This window comes from Bufo gargarizans, chromosome 6, assembly GCF_014858855.1.
Source record: "Bufo gargarizans isolate SCDJY-AF-19 chromosome 6, ASM1485885v1, whole genome shotgun sequence".
NCBI classification, from domain to species: domain Eukaryota; kingdom Metazoa; phylum Chordata; class Amphibia; order Anura; family Bufonidae; genus Bufo; species Bufo gargarizans.
This window is the reverse complement of record NC_058085.1, coordinates 384,296,766-384,320,682: the sequence shown is the minus strand read 5'-3', so window position 1 is coordinate 384,320,682 and position 23,917 is coordinate 384,296,766. Positions and strand designations below refer to the sequence as shown.

The 23,917-nt window shown below is 43.4% G+C and overlaps 1 protein-coding gene across 1 annotated transcript in view; it reads left to right on the top strand.

Moving 5' to 3' along the window:
• The window catches only part of LOC122942264 (ovostatin-like), a 117,297-nt gene that overhangs the window by 62,236 nt on the left and 31,144 nt on the right, over window positions 1-23,917 (top strand). The window contains exons 17-24 of the mRNA XM_044299768.1: window positions 476-557; window positions 9,535-9,673; window positions 12,754-12,985; window positions 15,624-15,747; window positions 16,782-16,900; window positions 17,594-17,645; window positions 20,923-21,099; window positions 21,258-21,339. Coding sequence (XP_044155703.1) covers window positions 476-557; window positions 9,535-9,673; window positions 12,754-12,985; window positions 15,624-15,747; window positions 16,782-16,900; window positions 17,594-17,645; window positions 20,923-21,099; window positions 21,258-21,339 — 1,007 coding nt within the window. The remainder of the gene's footprint in view (window positions 1-475; window positions 558-9,534; window positions 9,674-12,753; window positions 12,986-15,623; window positions 15,748-16,781; window positions 16,901-17,593; window positions 17,646-20,922; window positions 21,100-21,257; window positions 21,340-23,917) is intronic.

Here is a 23,917-nt window from a genome sequence, read left to right as displayed (position 1 = left end):
ACAGGAAGCCATGACAGCTAAAGCCAGCCTTCTCTACATTATTAGTAGAGCATGTTGACCACATCTGCAGATTCCAGTATGTGGGCTGCCATTTCTGCATAGTGGGGTTTCTTGGGGCTTAGTTTTTGATCTCTGCCTTGGACACCAAAGAACCTGAAAATAGAGAAACCGCTGGAGATCCTGAGAATTGACTGGTTTTGTTCCCAGTTGGCAGTGGAGAGCATGGGAGCTACTGAAAATGTTGTGGTCATTTGGTGGGTTCCATAATTCTCATAGATTTCAATGGAAAGCAACCCTACATCAGCTTCCACCAGCACCTGGGAACCAAATTGGTCAAATTGGTTAAAAAATATTCATGTTTAATGACAGCTAATTATCAAATTAACAAAAGTAATTATCAATAGAACAAAATGAATAAGATTTTTTTTGCAGGTTTCCCTCTATTCAGTTCCCTAATTGTTGGTCTTTTGTTTAGAATATAGGCTTAATTGTGGGGACAGACGTGACTGTGAGAAAGCCTGAGGTGTGCAGCCTGAAAAACTATATCTATCCACAAGGTAACTATATGCAGTACCTTTTCAGGTTGTGGTGGTATTAGTTGAGGTATTCACAGCAACATTATATAGGGTTTGTATGTTCTGTCACTTTTTGGCACTATCATTTGGCATTGTATTACTGAATTATTTATAGTCTGTTTGGTGGCATTTAAAAAATTTAGGTGTTGAATGGTGGTGGTATTACTTGAGCTCTGTGTGGAGGTATTACCGTATTTAGGGCACTGGAATGCAGTAATATTTGACCTCTGTAAAACAGCAAGCAAAAAAAAATGTGTAGAAATCTGGGTTTCGCTCCCCTTTTTCAAAAATTCACATCCTCATCTATCCCCTGGTTTAACTTGATGGACTTACAGTTGCAAGAAAAAGTATGTGAACCCTTTCGAATGATATGGATTTCTGCACAAATTGGTCATAAAATGTGATCTGATCTTCATCTAAGGCTACTTTCACACTTGCGTTTGGGGCTCCGCTTGTGAGTTCCGTTTGAAGGCTCTCACAAGCGCCCCCGAACGGATCCGTCCAGCCCTAATGCATTCTGAGTGGATGCGGATCCGCTCAGAATGCATCAGTCTGGCGGCGTTTGGCCTTTCGGGTGTCCGCCTGGCCGTGCAGAGGCAAACGGATCCGTCCAGACTTACAATGTAAGTCAATGGGGATGGATCCGTTTGAATTTGACACTATATGGCTCAATTTTCAAACGGATCCGTCCCCCATTGACTTTCAATGTCAAGTCTGGACAGATCCGTCTGCAGCTACTTTCACACTTAGAACTTTTTCTACAATATAATGCTGACGGATCCGTTCTGAACGCAAGTGTGAAAGTAGCCTTAGTCACAACAATAGACAATCACAGTCTGCTTAAACTAATAACACACAAAGAATTAAATGTTACCATGTTTTTATTGAACACACCATGTAAACAGTCACAGTGCAGGTGGAAAAAGTATGTAAACCCTTGGATTTAATAACTAGTTGAACCTCCTTTGGCAGCAATAACTTCAACCAAACGTTTCCTGTAGTTGCAGATCAGACGTGCACAACGGTCAGGAGTAATTCTTCACCATTCCTCTTTACAGAACTGTTTCAGTTCAGCAATATTCTTGGGATGTCTGGTGTGAATCGCTTTCTTGAGGTCATGCCACAGCATCTCAATCGGGTTGAGGTCAGGACTCTGACTGGGCCACTCCAGAAGGCGTATTTTCTTCTGTTTAAGCCATTCTGTTGTTGATTTACTTCTATGCTTTGGGCCGTTGTCATGTTGCAACACCCATCTTCTGTTGAGCTTCAGCTGGTGGACAGATGGCCTTAAGTTCCCCTGCAAAATGTCTTGATAAACTTGGGAATTCATTTTTCCTTCGATGATAGCAATCCTTCCAGGCCCTGACACAGCAAAGCAGCCCCAAACCATGATGCCCCCACCACCATACTTCACAGTTGGGATGAGGTTTTGATGTTGGTGTGCTGTGCCTCTTTTTCTCCACACATAGTGTTGTGTGTTTCTTCCAAACAACTCAACTCTGGTTTCATCTGTCCACAGAATATTTTGCCAGTACTGCTGTGGAACATCCAGGTGCTCTTGTGCAAACTGTAAACGTGCAGCAATGGTTTTTTTTTGGACAGCAGTGGCTTCCTCTGTGGTATCCTCCCATAAAATCCATTCTTGTTTAGTGTTTTACGTATTGTAGATTCGCTAACAGGGACATTAGCATATGCCAGAGACTTTTGTAAGTCTTTAGCTGACACTCTAGGATTCTTCTTCACCTCATTGAGCAGTCTGCTCTGTGCTCTTGCAGTCATCTTTACAGGACGGCCACTCCTAGGGAGAGTAGCAGCAATGCTGAACTTTCTCTATTTATAGACAATTTGTCTTACCGTGGACTGATGAACAGCAAGGCTTTTGGAGATACTTTTATAACCCTTTCCAGCTTTATGCAAGTCAACAATTCTTAATCGTAGGTCTTCTGAGAGCTCTTTTGTGCAAGGCATCATTCATATCAGGTAATGCTTCTTGTGAAAAGCAAACCCAGAACTGGTGTGTGTTTTTTATAGGGCAGGGCAGCCGTAACCAACACCTCCAATCTCATCTCATTGATTGGACTCCAGTTGGCTGACACCTCACTCCAATTAGCTCTTTGAGATGTCATTAGTCTAGGGGTTCACATACTTTTTCCACCTGCACTGTGAATGTTTACATGGTGTGTTCAATAAAAACATGGTAACACTTAATTCTTTGTGTGTTATTAGTTTAAGCAGACTGTGATTGTCTATTGTTGTGACTTAGATGAAGGTCAGATCACATTTTATGACCAATTTGTGCAGAAATCCATATCATTCCAAAGGGTTCACATACTTTTTCTTACAACTGTATCTATTTATCTACTTTTCAGCGCTGCAGTTGATGACTTTGCATTGAACTTCTTTTTTAAATGTATTAACTATGTAACTATGTATCATATCTCCAGTGGGTGAAGGTGGCCCATGTTAATGGCTTAGGCTACTTTCACATTTGCGTTGTTAATTCCTGTTTTGAGATCCGGCATAGCATCTCAATACCGGAATTAAACTGATCCGTTTTGATTTAGCACATCAGGAGGCATCCGTTCAGTTAGGATTCAGTTGTGTGAAATCAAATATATTGAAAGTCAACGGGTGACTTACATTGTTTTCAGTGCCTGATTATTATTTTTTATTTTGGTTTTATGACCGGACACAAAACCGCAGCTTGCAGCGGTTTTGTGTCTGGTCACTAAACGGAATGCTGCCGGAACGGAAGACATCCTTATGCATCCTGAACGGATGTCTTTCCATTCAGAATGCATGAGGTCTAAACAGAAATGTTTTATTCCGGTATTGAGCTCCTCTGCTGGATCTCAATGCCGGAAAACAACAACGCAAGTGTGAAAGTAGCCTAATTCACACACTGGAGACATGCACTATTTTGGTCCATGGTGTTGACTAAACACAGCCATTGAAGTCTATGGGTCCGTGAAAACCACTGGCAGAACATCGATGGCATGTCAGTGGTTTTTCATGGACTAGTGGTAGGAGATGCTCTAAAATTAGATTTTTAGCTGAGCAGTGTCCGTGGAATACCGATGACACACGAAGGGTAAAAAACAGACACACAGACCAAACACCGATCCTTCATAGACATCTTCACAGATGAACCATTGATCATTGGATGTCATCATAGACACAAACATGTAAATAAGGCCTTATAACTTGGAGGGCCACACCTCTCAGTCTAATGTTTTACAAAATCAATATGAGATCAGCTGTTTGAGGTGGCCACAGCAATCCTGTGAGCGCCGTGGCCTCCTCACAGCTTATTATTGCCATACATTGTATAGCGCCTTCACTTGAAATGGTCTCACCTACACCTGGGCCATGTGACTGATGAACGTGATGTCACTGGCCTAGGAAGAGGCCTAAGCGCTGATGTATCATCGCGGCCACTTCTCACAGCTGATTGGTGGGGGTGCCGGGAGTTGGACCCGCGGCACTCTAATATTGATGACCGATCCTGAAGATAGGTGTCACAACCAGTCAGCTGAGAAGCTCTGACAGAGGCCTTTCAGAACCTCCTCCTTGACTTCCTTTGTTGTGGTATTCAGTTACTCATCTCGTTAGCCTCTCTCAGCTGTCATGTGTTGGACTAATTGCTTCCCTTTAAATTCCTCCCCAGAATGCTTTTCTGGGCGGCTTATACTTCTTCCTGGAGTGTGTGTGCATGCTGATCTTGTTCTCCTCTCTGCTACAAAAGCTAAGTGTTGAACATTTATCTGTTATTTTCTGTTTGCTGGATCCCAGGTGACCCTGACTCCCTCCGTATCTTGTGTAGGGAGCCGGTGGTCGTGTCCCCTCACTATTGTAGGGTGCTCAGGGGTTATATAGTCAAGGTACGTGGATATGCAAACCTCCACCATTCGGATCTTTGCATAGGCTGAGCAGCCAGGGAAAGTGCCAGGTCTTCTGCAGGGGTCTCCCTTTTGTTCCTTAGCTTTTGGATCCAGCGAGTCATTTATGCATGTTGCTTTGCCTTGTTTTCTGTACACCGTCCGTGACATTATAAGCCGCCGAAACCGTCTCAAGCATGGATCCGGTTTCACTTTTGGCTGAACGCCTTCAGGGTCTTTCATTGGAGGTAGCTGATCTCCGCAGGACTTTTTCTCAGCTTCAAGTGACCGGTTCAGCTGGCGTTCATGGAGTTTGTTCTGAGCCTAAGATCTCGCTCCCGGATACGTTCTCCGGGGGTAGTGAGAATTTTGTGTGTTTTAGAGAGGCTTGCCAACTCCATTTTCGCCTTCTTCCCCATTCCTCTGGTGATGAGGAACGGAGGGTGGGGATCATTATATCGCTGCTCAGGGGTAACGCTCAGTCCTGGGCCTTTTCGCTGCCGAAGGGGGCACGGCCTCTCCGTTCAGTGGATGAATTCTTTGTAGCCCTGGGTCAGATATATGATGATCCGGATCGTATTGCTCTGGCTGAGTCTAGACTACGTCTATTATGCCAGGGTAAACAATCCGCAGAGATATACTGCTCAGAATTTCGGAGATGGGCAGTTGATACTGGTTGGAATGATGCTGCACTCCGAAGTCAATTTTGCCATGGTCTTTCAGAGGGATTGAAAGATGCATTTGCCTTTCATGAGAGGCCTATTTCTTTGGACTCTGCTATGTCTCAGGCCGTTCGTATTGACAGGCGTCTTAGAGAGAGAGGAGAGATGTCCCCTTCCTGTCATACTCAGTTCCAGGACAGTGCAGCGGTCCCATTCTGTGCGCAGGGGTCTCAGTCGCTGTCAGCCCCTTCTGAGCAGGAGCCCATGCAGCTGGGGTTGATTGCTTCTGACAATAGAAGATTCAGCTCGCATGGGAGGGTTTGTTTTTGTTGTGGAGGTATAAATCATTTGGCAAATATTTGTCCCTCTAGGAGATTCAGTCAGTTTTCTGGGAGTAATAAAGAAACAAACAGGAAAAAATCTTTTAAAAATGTTCCGTCTGTTACTATTGGCAGGGTTGAGGCGGAAATTGAAGGTTTTCCGTTTGCTTGTAGTTCCCGTTTTGTCCTGCCGGCTAGGGTGGCGCTAGAGAGCAAGAACATTTTTTGTGAGATTTTTGTGGATAGTGGAGCAGCGGTCAATCTCATTGATAATCAATTTGCGATAACTCATGGTTTCCAGGTGCGCACTTTGGGAAAGGATATTCCTGTTTTTGCTATCGATTCCGCTCCACTTTCTCAGAAATCATTAAAGGGCATAGTTCACAATATCCGTTTAATTGTGAGTGATGCTCATGTTGAGGATGTGTCATGTTTCGTCCTTAGCGGTTTGCCTACCCCTCTGGTGTTGGGGCTGCCCTGGCTCACTAAGCATAACCCCACCATTGATTGGCAAGCGAGGCAAATAAATGGTTGGAGTGACTTTTGCAGAGAGAATTGCCTCACGACATCTGTTTCTGAGGTTGCTACTAAGACTGTACCATCTTTTCTCTCTGAATTTTCAGATGTCTTCTCTGAGAGTGGAGTTCAGGATTTGCCCCCGCACAGGGAGTACGATTGCCCTATTAATCTCATCCCAGACGCCAAGCTGCCTAAATCTCGTTTATACAATCTTTCCCAACCTGAGAGGATCGCTATGCGTGCTTATATCTCTGAGAGTCTGAGAAAAGGACACATACGACCCTCGAAGTCACCTGTTGCCGCTGGTTTTTTCTTTGTTAAGAAAAAAGATGGTTCTTTAAGACCTTGTCTGGATTTCAGGGAGCTGAACAGTATCACAATTCGTGACCCTTATCCGCTTCCTCTGATCCCGGACCTGTTTAACCAAGTTGTTGGGGCTAAAGTCTTTTCCAAATTAGATCTAAGAGGGGCATACAACCTGGTCAGGGTCAGAGAAGGGGACGAATGGAAGACGGCCTTCAATACCCCTGAGGGCCATTTTGAAAATTTGGTTATGCCTTTTGGTTCGATGAATGCCCCAGCCGTTTTTCAGCATTTCGTGAACAGCATTTTTTATCATTTGATGGGAAAATTTGTATTGGTGTATTTGGATGACATTTTGATTTTTTCTCCCGATTTCAAAACTCATAAGGAACATCCTGCGGGAGAATAAATTATATGCGAAACTGGAAAAATGTGTGTTTGCGGTTCCAGAAATTAAATTTCTTGGGTTTCTTCTCTCCGCTTCAGGTTTTCGCATGGACCCCGAGAAGGTCCGCGCTGTGCTTGAGTGGGAGCTTCCTGAGAATCAGAAGGCGCTGATGCGTTTTTTGGGCTTTGCCAATTATTACAGGAAGTTCATTTTGAATTATTCTTCTATTGTTAAACCACTCACTGATATGACCAGAAAGCGGGTAGATTTTTCTTCTTGGTCAGTAGAGGCGCGTAATGCTTTTTCTGATATCAAGGAGAGTTTTGCTTCCGCTCCCATCTTGGTGCAACCTGATGTTTCTTTACCCTTCATAGTTGAGGTTGATGCTTCTGAGGTGGGTGTGGGGGCGGTCTTGTCTCAGGGTTCCTCTCCTGCCAATTGGCGACCGTGTGCCTTTTTCTCAAGAAAACTCTCCTCCGCAGACAGAAATTACGATGTGGGAGATAGGGAATTGTTGGCCATCAAGTTGGCTTTTGAGGAATGGCGCCATTGGCTAGAGGGAGCCAGACACCCTATTACCGTATTTACTGACCATAAAAATCTGGCCTACTTGGAGTCAGCCAAGCGTCTGAACCCGAGACAGGCCAGATGGTCTTTGTTCTTTTCTAGGTTTAATTTTGTTGTCACGTTCCGCCCTGGAGTTAAGAATGTGAAGGCAGATGCCCTGTCACGTTGTTTTCCGGGAGGTGGGAATTTTGAAGACCCGGGTCCCATTTTGGCTGAAGGTGTGGTGGTCTCTGCTCTTTTTCCTGAATTGGAGGCAGAGGTGCAGGCAGCCCAGTCAGAGGCTCCTGATCTTTGTCCTCCTGGGAGGTTGTTTGTGCCTCTCGCTTTAAGACACAAGATTTTTAAAGAACACAACGATACGGTCCTTGCTGGGCACCCGGGGGTAAGAGCCACACTGGATCTCATCGCTCGGAGATTCTGGTGGCCTGCGCTTCGTAAGTCGGTTGAGGGTTTTGTGGCAGCCTGCGAGACGTGCGCTCGTGCCAAAGTCCCTCATTCACGGCCATCAGGTCCTCTCCTTCCCTTACCTATTCCTTCCCGTCCTTGGACACATCTGTCCATGGACTTCATAACGGACCTGCCTCGTTCCTCGGGGAAGACTGTGATTCTGGTGGTGGTGGACCGTTTTAGCAAAATGGTGCATTTCATCCCTTTTCCTGGTTTGCCCAATGCTAAGACGCTGGCGCAGGCATTTATTGATCACATTGTCAAATTGCACGGTATTCCTTCAGACATAGTCTCTGATAGGGGCACACAGTTTGTTTCCAGATTCTGGAAGGCTTTCTGTTCTCGCTTGGGGGTTCGGTTGTCATTCTCTTCTGCTTTCCACCCGCAGTCGAATGGCCAGACAGAGCGCGTCAATCAGAATCTGGAGACATATCTGCGCTGTTTTGTGGCGGAGAATCAAGAGGATTGGTGTTCTTTTTTGTCCCTTGCTGAGTTTGCTTTAAATAACCGTCGTCAGGAGTCCTCTGATAAGTCACCATTTTTTGGTGCATATGGGTTTCATCCGCAGTTTGGGACTTTCTCGGGAGAGGGGTCTTCTGGTTTACCTGATGAGGACAGATTCTCCTCGTCTTTGTCATCTATTTGGCAAAAGATTCAGGATAATCTAAAGAGCATGAGTGAGAGATATAAGCGTGTGGCAGATAAGAGACGTATGCTTGGTCCGGTCCTGAATGTTGGTGATGTGGTGTGGTTGTCCACCAAGAATATCAAATTGAAGGTTCCCTCCTGGAAGTTGGGTCCTAGGTTTATTGGGCCTTACAAAATCCTGTCTGTCATCAATCCTGTTGCATACCGTCTTGATCTTCCTCAGACTTGGAAGATCCATAATGTTTTTCATAAGTCCTTATTGAAACCTTATGTTCAACCCATTGTACCCTCGCCTTTGCCTCCTCCTCTGATTATGGTTGATGGGAATCTTGAATTTCAGGTCTCTAGGATTGTGGATTCTCGTCTTGTCCGTGGTTCTCTTCAGTACCTTGTTCATTGGGAGGGGTATGGTCCTGAGGAGAGGATGTGGGTCCCAGTGACGGACATTAAGGCCTCTCGTCTCATCAGGGCTTTCCATAGGTCTCATCCTGAGAAGGTGGGTTCTGAGTGTCCGGAGTCCACTCGTAGAGGGAGGGGTACTGTCACAACCAGACAGCTGAGAAGCTCTGACAGAGGCCTTTCAGAACCTCCTCCTTGACTTCCTTTGTTGTGGTATTCAGTTACTCATCTCGTTAGCCTCTCTCAGCTGTCATGTGTTGGACTAATTGCTTCCCTTTAAATTCCTCCCCAGAATGCTTTTCTGGGCGGCTTATACTTCTTCCTGGAGTGTGTGTGCATGCTGATCTTGTTCTCCTCTCTGCTACAAAAGCTAAGTGTTGAACATTTATCTGTTATTTTCTGTTTGCTGGATCCCAGGTGACCCTGACTCCCTCCGTATCTTGTGTAGGGAGCCGGTGGTCGTGTCCCCTCACTATTGTAGGGTGCTCAGGGGTTATATTATATAGTCAAGGTACGTGGATATGCAAACCTCCACCATTCGGATCTTTGCATAGGCTGAGCAGCCAGGGAAAGTGCCAGGTCTTCTGCAGGGGACTCCCTTTTGTTCCTTAGCTTTTGGATCCAGCGAGTCAATTATGCATGTTGCTTTGCCTTGTTTCCTGTACACCGTCCGTGACAATAGGTCTTCAATATCAAGATCCTGGAAAACCCCTTTAAAGTAAATTATTCAAAAACTAATATAAAATATCATCTGAAATGACTCTTGATCAGCGGAACTTATCTTCTCATCTACCAAATATCGATTCAGATTTTTTTATGTTGTTTAAGGAATATTTCCAAAGGCTGAAGAGATGGCGCAGCATGCCCCTGCTCCCTATATGGCTAGTACATTGGGAGGATCTAAAACAATTGAAACAGTTAGAGGAAACTTTTCGGACACCTGGGTGTGGACAATGGTAACGGCTGAGTAAGTAGTCATGTCTTTTTGCTACGTTTTATCTGAGCCTCACGTCAGAGTTAAATTGTTGGGAGAATTTCCAGACATATAGCACCACTGAAATGCAGTGAAGTATAGGCATACAGGATCACACCGTGCCCAGTAGACCCCACAGTAAAATAGCGGTGAGAGCTTTGCTTTTCTGAGACAATGCTCCCCTGCAGGGACAAAAATTTACCAGCCTCTCTAACCTTCGGTGATCATGGCTGGTGTTTTCTCTGGACGTATAGTATTCTATTAAAATTAATGGTGACCATATGGTTCGTAGATGACCAGGTCCATGTAAGAATGGCTCTGTTCTAGCTTGAAGAGGGGGTTCCTGAGATGCTCACCTGGGTGGCAACTAATATGGTCATTAGTGTTGAGCAAATCATAGTATCCAAAGTGGACTTCAATTTGAATTTCAGGAAAGATTTGATTCACCTCGAAGCCGAATTTCCTTCCGCTTCGTGGTAAGGAATACATTTTTCCTAAAACAGTGACTGAAGGTAAAAAAATTATACTCCCCTCATCCACTTGCTTGTGGAGAGGCCGCCTGCCTCCATCTTGTTCAACAAAAACCCACCAAAGGACCTGCGGCAAGTGTGATGGCGTCACCACGTGATCACGCTGGATGTGTGCGGTGACGTCAACGTGCGCGCCCAGAGTGATCACGTTTGGAGGTGAGTATAATTTTTTTTAACCCATGAGCAGCTGAATGTGAGTCACAAATGCCACGGTCAGCGTTGAATGCAGATTCTGAGGGTTTAAATGATGCGGGGGCAGCACAATCGACGTTCCCCATCATTGTGTCTGCTCCATACATCGGAAAGGGATCCGTGATGAAGTAGTTCGTAACAAATCTAATTTCTTGTCAAAATGTTGTGCCCATTCACAAGAAAGGTAGTAGGGAGGAATCGGGCAACTATAGGCCAGTAAGCCTGACATCAATAGTGGGGAAATTAATGGAAACCATACTTAAGGAGAGGATTGTGGACCATCTAAAATCCCATGGATTGAAAGATGAAAAACAGCATGGGTTTACTTCAGGGAGATCATGTCAAACTAATCTTATTGATTTTTTTGATTGGGTGACTAAAATAATAGATGGAGGAGGTGCAGTAGACATCGCTTATCTAGACTTTAGTAAGGCTTTTGATACTGTCCCACATAGAAGGCTTATCAATAAAGTGCAGTCATTGGGCTTGGACTCCCATATTGTTGAATGGATTAGGCAGTGGCTGAGGGACAAGCAACAGAGGGTTGTAGTCAATGGAGTATATTCAGACCAAGGTCTTGTTACCAGTGGGGTACCTCAGGGATCTGTTCTGGGACCCATATTGTTTAATATCTATCAGCGAAATTGCAGAAGGCCTCAATGGTAAGGTGTGTCTTTTTGCTGATGATACAAAGATTTGTAACAGGGTTGATGTTCCTGGAGGAATACACCAAATGGAAAAGGACTTAGGAAAACTAGAGGAATGGTCAAAAATCTGGCAACTAAAATTTTATGTTGATAAGTGCAAGACAATGCACCTGGGACGTAAAAACCCAAGAGCAGAATATAAAATCAGTGATACAGTCCTAACCTCAGTATCTGAGGAAAGGGATTTAGGGATTATTATTTCAGAAGACTTAAAGGTAGGCAGACAATGTCATAGAGCAGCAGGAAATGCTAGCAGAATGCTTGGGTGTATAGGGAGAGGCATTACCAGTAGAAAGAGGGAGGTGCTCATGCCGCTCTACAGAGCACTAGTGAGACCTCATTTGGAGTATTGTGCTCAGTACTGGAGACCATATCTCCAGAAGGATATTGATACTTTGGAGAGAGTTCAGAGAAGAGCTACTAAACTGGTACATGGTTTGCAGGATAAAACTTACCAGGAAAGATTAAAGGACCTTAACATGTATATCTTGGAAGAAAGACGAGACAGAGGGGATATGATAGAAACTTTTAAATACATAAAGGGAATCAACAAGGTAAAAGAGGAAAGAATATTTAAAAGAAGAAAAACTGCTACAAGAGGACATAGTTTTAAATTAGCGGGGCAAAGGTTTAAAAGTAATATCAGGAAGTATTACTTTACTGAGAGAGTAGTGGATACATGGAATAGCCTTCCTGCAGAAGTGGTAGCTGCAAATACAGTGGAGGAGTTTAAGCATGCATGGGGTAGGCATAAGACCATCCTTCATATAAGATAGGGCCAGCGGCTATCCATAGTATTTCGTATATTGGGCAGACTAGATGGGCCAAATGGTTCTTATCTGCCGACACATTCTATGTTTCTATGTTTATACATGATAGAAACTGTGTTTTTCCTGGGGGAAAAAATGCTATTTTCTGGCTTCAGATTCACACAGGGTCACACGTATCTGCCTCTCTCACAGGCAGAGCCACGTTGAACCAGTTCCTGTGTTGTCGGGCAGGGCTAGCCTCCCTCTGCTGAGCTAGAGCATAATAACTGCATAGTCCTACCTATAGACAGGATCACATACATACAAGGTATTAACTCTTTCAGCAATAACAATAACATATAATATATGATAACAACAAGTTTGTAGCTCTCTGCCAATATATATTTAAAGTACATTATGACAAATCTCTCTCTTAAAACATATACCTGCTGGTGCCAAATGACAAGCTAAACTAAGTCTGCAAAATATTACATCTGCATACATGTAGTATATCTGCCAAAATAGTAATACAATGACTTTCATCTTGACTGACACACGGGAAACAAAAATGTAGATAAGGTCTTAGAACGGTTTTCCAAAGTGTAATATTAAAGACCTATCCTTAGGATAGGGCCATCACTCTCTGATTTGGAGGGGTTAAATTCCCCGAACTCCTGCCAATCTGCCAACTCCTTCCTTATTTGAATGGGACTTAACTGATGTGAACCATGGCCCCTTCATTCAGCAACATGCTAAGAACATATTCTGAAGGACCAATCTAATTGTGTAGATTTCTTTGGACCATGGTGTATCTTTCTAAATATCATGATATATCTCATTTCCTGTTACCCAAAGCTTACAATTAGTCTGCCAATTTTTTTCTGTATGTCCTTCAGTTCACAAGGCCATGGCAATATATCTCAGACAGTTCCTGATACTATCACTGAGTGGGAGGGCTCCATGATCTGCACGTCTGAAACGGACGGGTTTGGGATGACGAAGAGTCCGTCAGAGTTCACCACATTCCTCCCATTCTTCATAGAGGTGTCTCTACCTTATTCCTTCATTCGAGGAGAATTGCTTGTCCTAAGTGGCTTTGTGTCCAACTATCTGGAGCAATGTGTGAAGGTAACTGAAGTGTGGTGGGTCGAAAATGTATGTCAAGTGCGTCTGGTGTTTAATGCCCCATGAGGTACATTTTTATCACAGTGGTCTCATGGGCACAGTATTACAGAGCCCTTGTCCTGCTGCATCTACTGGGAACAGAGACCACTCTGATTCTAGCAGTTTAGATGCCTCATAGATACCATAGTCAATAGTGACTGTGGCAACTAAGTAGTTAGATAGAAGGTAGGGGTTCTCTTTGTCAAGCTATTGGCCCCTGTGACATGATCCTGGATTGCTGATGCATTAACATGGCAGCCAGGGGCCTAATATCATCCAGGTCTGCCATCATAGTGCACCTATTAGGCCATGCCAGAGACACGAGCATTTCCTCATTCATTGGATGATCTGTGGCATATTTGTATAAGCCAATTCACAAAAGATGAAAAATAGAAGCAGCACTCGGTAAAGATGCAGTTGTGACAGTTTATTCAAGATGCAACTATTTCAACTGAAGTGCCGCTTCCATCATTCATCTTTTGAGGATAAAGGTTGTTGTGGCACTTTGAACCAAAACCCGTGGCAGCGAGTACCCAGAAGAGCTATTGCAACTACATGGAGTGCTGTTCCCCTTTACCTTTTGCATAGCCCAAATATCAGCCCTGATTGTTTGTATAAGCTTTCGATCACGACAATTGGTCTAATAACCGGCCTGAGTAAAGGACCACTAGCCCCACTATCTCTGGAGCAGATTCTTTAGATCCTTGTGACAAATTCAGGCTTGTGTTCAGTATGTCATAAATACACGTTTCCAAATCCTTCTGGCTCTTTGGGACTTGAAATTTGCCTTTTAATAGGACTGCTTTCATATGTCTTCATTGTATCCTTGGCTTCAAAAATATTTGTCCGAAGGAAAATGTTCCTTCTTTAATTGTGTGGTGATGAGACCTTAGACTTGCTTTGAGTTTTCCGTCTGTTTTTCCAACATGGAGACCCGCAATAGGACATTTAGTGCACTAAATCAGGTCCCCCACATTGAATGCGGAATATGTAAATAACCCAGGAATCATATATTCCTACTGCGTGTTGGGAATCCAGATCCTATCTGTGGTCATCAATGGCATCTGCTCACACTGCAGGATTAAGTTCCTTTTTGTGTGTCAGATGACAAAGAACTCATAAACATCTCTGATTGGAAGGTTGTAGGTAACATAGCAGGGGAGGATCTTGGAGTTTTAATTTCGCATGATCATCCTTGTACAGAACATGATATAATTTTTTTATTGAGGGTTTTCTTAGTACCTCTAGCTGTGGGTTGTAAGGCACTACCAAAGGTACACAATGGTTCTCTTTTTTTCCTTGTATTGGAAAAGTTGACTTCTGGTGGCTCTGGTGATTTGATCATCCATTGAAGCAGGATGGTAGCCCTGATGTAAAAATGTATTTTTTTAATTTTAAGTATTCATCCTTGTCTGCTGGCTGGAAACATATGCGGGAACATCTGATAGCCTGACTGTAAATGATGGACTTTTTAATGTCTTTTGGGTGGCAGCTAGCTATCCCATTTCAGCTATGTAGGCCTATTGATCTAGGCTATAGGCTTTTGATCTAGGAAGCTGTTTTGAATTTTTATGGTGGTGTCCAGAAAGTTGATCGCTGTATTTGAATATGTCAGTGTCAGGTTTATGGTGTGATGAAATTCATGGAATTGTTCTTGAAATTTTATTAGTTTAGTCCATCCATGATCAAGATATCCTCGATGTAACAAAAGTAGGCCAAGGGTTTGTTGGAGTAGGGCTCTTTCACATCTGCGTTCTTTTCTTCCGGCATAGAGTTCCGTCGTCGGGGCTCTATGCCGGAAGAATCCTGATCAGTTTTATCCTAATGCACTCTGAATGGAGTGAAATCCGTTCAGGATGCATCAGGATGTCTTCAGTTCCGGACCGGAACGTTTTTTGGCTGGAGAAGATACTGCAGCATGCTGCGCTTTTTGCTCCGGCCAAAAATCCTGAAGACTTGCCGCAAGGCCGGATCCGGAATGAATGCCCATTGAAAGGCATTGATCCGGATCCGGCCTTAAGTTAAACGTTGTTTCGGCGCATTGCCGGATCCGACGTTTAGCTTTTTCTGAATGGTTACCATGGCTGCCGGGACGCTAAAGTCCTGGCAGCCATGGTAAAGTGTAGCGGGGAGCGGGGGAGCAGTATACTTACCGTCCATGCGGCTCCCGGGGCGCTCCAGAGTGACGTCAGGGCGCCCCAAGCGCATGGATGACGTGATCACATGGCACGTCATCCATGCGCATGGGGCGCTCTGACGTCATTCTGGAGCGCCCCGGGAGCCGCACGGGCGGTAAGTATGCCGCTCCCCCGCTCCCCGCTCCTACTATGGCAACCAGGACTTTAATAGCGTCCTGGCTGCCATAGTAACACTGAAAACATTTTGAAGACGGATCCGTCTTCAAATGCTTTCAGTACACTTGCGTTTTTACGGATCCGGCGTGTAATTCCGGCAAGTGGAGTACACGCCGGATCCGGACAACGCAAGTGTGAAAGAGCCCTAAAAGGAGTAAAAGTTTCTCCAACTGGTATCCTATCTAGTATCCGTTTAAAATCATCCAGCTCCATCTCTAGGCAATTTCCTGTATGTCCTTTCTTTACAGATCCTAGTAAGTTTGTCGAAGTCTGATGATTATCAAGCTGCACTGCAAGAGGGAGAACAGAATGCATGCATCTGCTCAGAAGAGAGAGCCTCCTATATCTGGAACATAAATGCGACCTCATTAGGTAGGAATTCTTCTGCCCTCAAATTTATAACCTGAATGGGGTGGCTGGGTTCCTTGATCATCATAGCTCATCAATATGAGATCAACTAACCAATTAGCTATTTGAAGAGCACCATAGCTTCCTCCTAGGCTGGAGAGGTCACTTTTATCAGTCACATGACCTATGTGCAGTTCAGTCCTGTTCAGGCGAATGGGGCTGAGCGGCAGTACCAAGCACAGCCACCATACAAAGTACGGAGCTGTGCTTGGTAGAGTATGAGGCTGCAGTGCTGGCCCAAACAACGTGGCTCCTTCAAACAGCTGAGCGATTGGGGTGCTGGAAGTCAAATCCGCACTGATCAGATACTGGTATGTGGGTTCAGCTCTGGGACCTTTGTCTATCAAGATAACAGAGGATAAAATAAACACAGATCCTGAGGATGTGCCATAAATGCTTAAATTGCATTTATGGTGTCAGAGATTGATGACATATCGTTATGTCAGATAGGTGTGGGTCCCAAAGGTAGGACCAGCACCTATCTCCAGAATGGGTCACCAAAACTGAAGGAAAGCTCAGAACGCATGCACAGCATGCTCTCATTCATTTCTATGGGGGTTCTGAAAGTAGACGAGAGCAATTTTGGAAGCCCCATAGAAGTGATGTAGGAGTGCACTGCGCAAGGGTAGCCACCACTCTATTGACCTCCATGAGACATAGCTAAGCCAGCGCTCACCTTTTTCGCAACTTCCATAGAAAGGAATGGAGGGTGGCTGCACGTGCGCGATTGCCCTATGTTTACTTCAGGGGTTCCCGTTCTAGGGATAAGAGATGGTCCTGCACCTACTGTGGGAACTGTACCTATTTCACATTGGTGGTATATTCTAGCGATATGCCAACAATGTCTGAGGTGAGACACCCCCTTTAAGATGGGAATTGCACTTGGAGCAGTGCAAGGGACCACCCCTAAAATGTTCATGGGAACCCTTTTCAATTCATAGAATTACAGTTCTCACATACTATCTCCATTTTAACCCTTGTTTTTTCCCTTCTACCAGGGGTTATCAATTTTACTGTTTCGGCAGAGACTACCTACATTGGTCAAACATGTGATGGAACCAATGATCCTTCTCAGCCCTCCCGCAAGGATACTGTGATACAGACCATTATTGTCGAGGTGAATAATGTGGATTTCAGTTTTGAGATTCTGATGATATGTCCCCTCCTGATTTTTGTCAAGTATTGTCATATACCCTGATTCAGATCACCATCCACAGATAGACCCACATAACTATCATTATTCCATCCAGCTAGGATCTAGAAATTGAGGTAGAAGTAGATTGTTGCATGATATCATAAAAATATATCAGTAATGCAGCCTCAGGCTTTGGGCCTGTAAATTCAAGAGGTTATGACTCATGATAGATGTAAGATTTTAAAAAGCAGATTTTGAAGGTAATCTAAAGTGACTCATAACGTACTGGAGGGACACCCACTATATATCCATAAAAAAATAAACACGTTTTAATTACAACTAGTGCACATCACAGAGCATGACCACAACAATCTCATAAATCAGTACATTGTAAGCATGCCCACAATATTCTCCCATAGAAGTAAAAAAAAGTGAGCATGCCCAGAACAGTCTCCCATAGAAGTCAATGGAACGTGAGCATGCCCACAACACTCTTCCATAGAAGTCAATGGAACGTGAGCATGCCCACAACACTCTTTCATAGAAGTCAATGGACCGTGACCATGCCTACAACACTATCCCATAGAAGTCAATAGAATGAAAGTATATTTAAAAAAAAATGATCTTATTTCAGTATGATTAAGAAATGTGAACTTTTTTCCTCCTTTTTCCTAGGCTGAGGGGATTAAAAAAGAAGTCACCTCTAGTAATCTCATCTGTATCCAAGGTAACAAAAGAAATCTCAAAAGATTTATATCTTATTTACAATAATCCTCGATAATAAAATAATGATCATGAGATAGTTGGTAAGAATGCACTTCCTTCACTGATAGAGGACCTGTCAAAAAGAGTCTGTAAAAAAACAATTAGGCTCAATGTATCAGCAGTAAGTGAACCCTAAGCTCCCCCTAGTGGTGGCTTCAGACAACTAGAATCTTACTGTTTACAAATATGACAGATCAGCAAATGTGGAACTCAGTATCAGTAAAAAGGAAGTCCAGACAATTATGAAATGAGTCAGCACAGAAAAAAACAACAATATAATATTGTTCAGGGGGGACATTCACTTTATTATAATAATAATAATAATAATAATAATAATAATAATAATAATACTCAGGGATGGACATTAACCTTATAATAAAAATGGTTATAGGGGAAAATAATTACATTCTTAATACAGAATGCTAAGTAAATGCTAAGTAAATTAGGGATGGAGGGGTAAAAAATAAAAAAATTAATTAAACTCACCTCATCCACTTGTTTGCGCAGCCCGGCTTGTCTTTTTTCTTCTTCTTTGAGGACCTGGGAGAAAAGGACCTTTTGGTGACGTCACTGCGCTCATTAAGTGGTCCGTCACCATGGTGATGGTCCATGTGATGGCTATGTGATGGCTCCGCGCTCATCACATGGTCCATCACCATGGCGATGAACCATGTGATGAGCGCAGTGACGTCACCAAAGATCCTTTTCCTCCCAGGTCCTCAAAGAAGAAGAATAAATATGAGCCGGGCTGCGCGAACAAGTGGATGAGGTGAGTTTAATTTTTATTTTTTAACCCCTCCATCCCTAATTTACTTAGCATTCTGCATTAAGAATGCTATTATTTTCCCTTATAACCATGTTATAAGGGAAAATAATAAATATGGGGTCCCCACCCCGATCGTCACCTAGCAACCGTGCGTGAAAATCGCACCGCATCCGCACTTGGTTGCGGATGCTTGCGATTTTCACGCAGCCACATTCACTTCTATGGGGCCTGCATTGCGTGAAAAACGCACAATATAGAGCATGCGTGAAAATCACCGCTCATGTGCACAGCCCCATAGAAATGAATGGGTCCGGATTCAGTGCGGGTGCAATGCGTTCACCTCAAGCATTGCAACCGCGTGGAAAACTTGCCCGTGTGAAAGAGGCCTAATACTCAGGGTTGGACATTCACTTTATAATAATAATACTCAGGGGTGGACATTCACTTTGTAATAATAATAATAATAATACTTTATGTTAGTGATACTCAGGGATGGACATTCATTTTATAATAATAATACTCAGGGGTGGAAATTCACTTTATATTAATAACAGTCAGAGGTGGACATTGACTTTATAATAATAATACTCAGGGATGGACATTCATTTTATAATAAAAACGATAATACTCAGGGATGGACACTCACCTTTATAATAGTAATAATAAGGGGCGGACATTCACTTTATAATAATACTACTCAGTGGTGGACATTAACTTTATGTTAATGATACTCAGGGATGGACATTCGCTTTAGAATAATAATACTCAGGGGTGGACATTCACTTTATAATAATAATACTCAGGGATAGACATTCACTTTATAATAATAATACTCAGGGATGGACATTCACTTTATAATAAAAATGATAATACTCAGGGGTTGACACTCACCTTTATAATAGTCATACTCAGGGGTGGACATTCACTTTATATTAATAATGCTAAGGGATGGATTGGACATTGACTTTAAGCAGTCGCTGCTCATAGGGACCAGACAATCTATACTTTTCTATAATATATTCTGCAGAACTTGCCTTTTTGAATGGTTAGCTGTAGTTTCTGAAACTGATAAATTGGGGAATATTTATTTGTCCACAGGCCAAACACCTGAAAATAGTTCATCTCCACTGAAATTAATTCAACCGCCCAATGTGGTACCTGGTTCAATATCAGCATTTATTACATTTCTGGGTGAGTTTCATTAGGCTCCAAGTCTTCGCAAGCTTCCATGTTTATGTAGTATTAAACTAATATCTCTGGTCACCAGGACACCCCTTCCAGTTCTTGCCGTCATTGTTGGACTATGATGTATTGGTCAAAACCATATCATGTAACCAATAGCCAATTGCAGGTCATTTCTGTATGGTGTGGCTCAGATTGAGGTCACATTATGGCCATTTCCAGATGATATCTATCAATGTCAAACATTTAGCAGATAGTTTATTCAACACTGTATTTGCTGCTCTCGAAGAGCAGTGTGAGAATAACCAAGTGGTTTCCCCAGTCACTCATTCTCATGCCACAGTTCGCATTCCCCAAAGCACAGCCCAAGAGTTTTCAGCATCAGAATGATCAGTTATGACTTGCCTGGTCATTCCCTCACGCCAAGGGCAATCTTCATTATTCTCATCTCATGGCATGGTGATTGGAGGCTATTCTCATTGCACAGTTATCTTGGTAGGTATCGCCCAATTATTCTATTAAATCATTTTTCATAGTATGATCGGGGAACATAGTTAGCCTCACACTGCATAATATACTCAGGCTGTAATTTTTAGCAGCAGAAACGGCAGAATGAGAATACTTTAAGACCACCATGATATTTTCTTATTGCACTAAAACTCTTCTATGGTCATAAAGCACAGCATGGGGACTGGTGGCTATTCATTCGGAAAAAAAAAACGAATATAGAGCAAAATTCGCAAACACTACTACTCCTAAAGTCGAGTATATTGCAGCCTTCTTATTGGCCCACAAACTAGAAGCAGGGAGGGATCATGTGTACTGCTAAAAAATAAAAATAAATCGAATAAAAAAAAAAAAAAGGGAATTGTTTTTTGAATATTCAAAATTACGAATATATATAACTATATTCGAAATATTCGCGAATTTTCGAAGTACCTATATTCGCGATAAAAATTCGAATATTCGTGATCAACACTAGTCATCACCTCACTGCAGTTAAGCTCTTCAAGTAACAGAGCACAACATGGGGAGAGTTGGCTCTTCTCACTCTGGTCATTCTCATGCTGCAGTCAGCATGCAATTTTCTTATGGAAAATCTAGTTTTATTCTTATGATTCAACTGCACGGGACATAAAAGGATAAAAGGAAACTAGTATTATATATGGAACATAGTATTACAGATTTTGCACTGGGGCTCACAAGCTTTGCGTGCTTTAGGTTGGATTGCACAATTGCTATATATTGGAATTTGAGAAGTTCTTTCTAACCCTTTGTTCCCTTCTATCAGGAGATATTATAGGTCTTCCCCTGCAGAACCTTCAGAACCTGCTCCAGATGCCTTTTGGATGTGGAGAACAGAATCTTGTGCGCCTAGCTCCCATACCTCATCTTCTAGATTATCTGAACGCCACGGGCCAACTTACAGAAGAGATTGTCCAGAAAGGGATTCAGTTCATGAACACTGGTAAGGACGTATTCAACCCCTGGTAGACCACTACGTATTCTCCAAGTAATGCTCCATGTATGGATAGAGCAGTGCTAAAATTGTTATCTCTCTGTTCAATAGATTGCAGTCACCGTGATTGCTTAAATAAAAACCTAGTATTTCTTGTGTTACTTAAGGTTATTACCGAGAGCTCAGATACAAACTATCGTCTGGAGCTTATAGTTTATTTGGAGGCTTCGGGAGTGAAGAAAACTCATGGTAAGTGACTCTTGGCTCTTTTATGGAGGACACAAAGTATTTGGAGGTTGCTATTTTTTTTTCAAAGGATGCAGAAAGAGCAACGTAAGGGATGTTGTCTGGTTAAGAAAACCCATATAATAGTGCCCTACTAGGGAAGTGCCCAGTCAGGACCCTCATCTATTAACCAGATTAGAGCAAGTCTACAAAACCAGACAATTCCTCTTCAAAGTGACGAGTACCAGTCATTGCTATAGACCTTTGATGGCTAACCTCCAGCACTCCAGCTCCCAAGATGCACACTTGCTTGGCTGTTCTCAAAACTCCCTAGAAATGAATGGAGCATGCTGGAAGTAGTAGTTTGACCACAGCTGGAGTGCTGGAGGTTAGCCATCTTTGCTATAGACGATCAATGTATGATTGTTGGGGTTCAACCCCTGGGACATGTTGTTACCTATGTTAACTTGAATGGGCAGAGCTGCAGTACCGAACACAACCACTTTTGTTAGGTGCTGCGGTGAAGGGACCACTAGGCTCCAGCAAGCACCACGGCTACTTCTTCTACTGATCAAGAGTGCCCTTTGGGTCATTAAAGGGGCTAGTGCTCAGAAATATTCTATGTTTTTCAAAGCAGCACCTGGATCTGAATAGGTTTGTAATTGTTTGTCATTAAGAATTTAGTATAGGCACTGGGTTATCTGATAGAATGTATCTGTATAGCGCCACCTGCTAATATACTGATAAAGAGTTCCCTTTGGGTCATTAAAAGGTCTAGCGCTCAAAAATATTCTACGTTTTTCAAAGCAGCAAATGGATCTGAATACTTTTGTAATTGCATGTCATTAAGAAGTATAGTTATTGAATAGAATGCATCTGTATAGCACCACCTGCTGTTTTCTTTTGCATCCTTTAACTGCCACCAGCCAGATCTACTGTTAGAAGATGAGATAATTACAGGGAGAGAGCTGCAGCAGAAAGGACATGCCTCCTGAGCTATGATAAAGAAAGAGCATCAGCAGAAAGGACATGCCCCTGAACTGTGATAGAGACATAACTACAGCAGAAAAGACATACCTACAGAGCTGTGATAGGAAAAGAGTTGAAGAAGAAAGGACACACCCCTGAGCTGTGATAGGGACAAAGCTGCTGCAGAAAGGAGACATCCCCTGAGCTTTGATGGGTTAGAGCTGGCTGCAGCAGAAAAAGCTCATACCGGTCACTGAGTTGTGAAAGAGAGATACCTGCATTAGAAAGGACACATTTCCTGAGCTGTGATAGGGAGAGAGCTGCAGCAGAAAGGACATACCCCCTGTCAGTTTGAAATAAATCTAGCAGAACAATTGGAACAATTAGTAGGGAGATCTCTAGATCCATGTGAGGTACAGGGCTAGTTCTAGATAGAGATGTCGCGAACACAAAATTTTCCGTTCGCGAACGGCGAACGCGAATTTCCGCAAATGTTCGCGAACCGGGCAAACCGCCATAGACTTCAATAGGCAGGCGAATTTTAAAACCCACAGGGACTCTTTCTGGCCACAATAGTGATGGAAAAGTTGTTTCAAGGGGACTAACACCCGGACTGTGGCATGCCGGAGGGGGATCCATGGCAAAACTCCCATGGAAAATTACGTAGTTGACGCAGAGTCGGGTTTTAATCCATAAAGGGCATAAATCACCTAACATTCTTAAATTGTTTGGAATAACGTGCTTTAAAACATCAGGTATGATGTTGTATCGATCAGGTAGTGTAAGGGTTACGCCCGCTTCAAAGTGACAGACCAAACTCTGACAGACCCAACTCCCCGTTTAACGCGCCGCAAACAACCGCAAACAGTCCATTTGCACAACCGCAAACTCCCCATTTGCACAAGGTTGGATACCAAGCTAGCCATGTCCCGTTCCTTGTCCTCACTGACGTCATTGAAGGTCTCTTCCTCCACCCAGCCACGTACAACACCAAGGGTCCCCGAAAGGTGACAACAAGCCCCCTGGGACGCCTGCTGTGGTTGGTCTTCCACCTCCTCAAAGCCACCTTCCTCCTCTGACTCCTCTTCTTCAGACTCTCTGCGTTGCTGCAGGTCCAGCAATTGACGACGACAGGGCTGCTTCTGGTGGTGATGGTGACCACAACTCTTCCTCTTCATGCTCATCTACGTGATCCAGCACTCTTCGCAGGGCACGCGCCAGAAAAAAACATATGGGAAGAGGTCGATGATGTTGCCTTGGGTTTGACTGACCAGGTTTGTCACCTCCGCAAAAGGATGCATGAGCCTACAGCCATTGTGCATGAGCGTTCAGTAATGCGGCCAAAAAATGCCCAGCTCCACAGAGGCTATCAGGGGTCAGTGTATGGAATAGATTTTAGGAACCGGGAGATGGAAAAAGATGCTTGGTCGGTCCTCTTACTTCCAATTTGGGGCACTGCGCGTGCGCCGTGCAATGTACTGTGCAATCCCAATATGAGTGGTATGTTAAGTAGTACTATTCCTATCAGTTTAATCCCTGTTTTGTCCCCTATGAGGGGCCGGTGTATGGAATAGATTTTAGGAACCGGGAGATGGAAAAAAATGCTTGGTTGGTCCTCTTACTTCCAATTTGG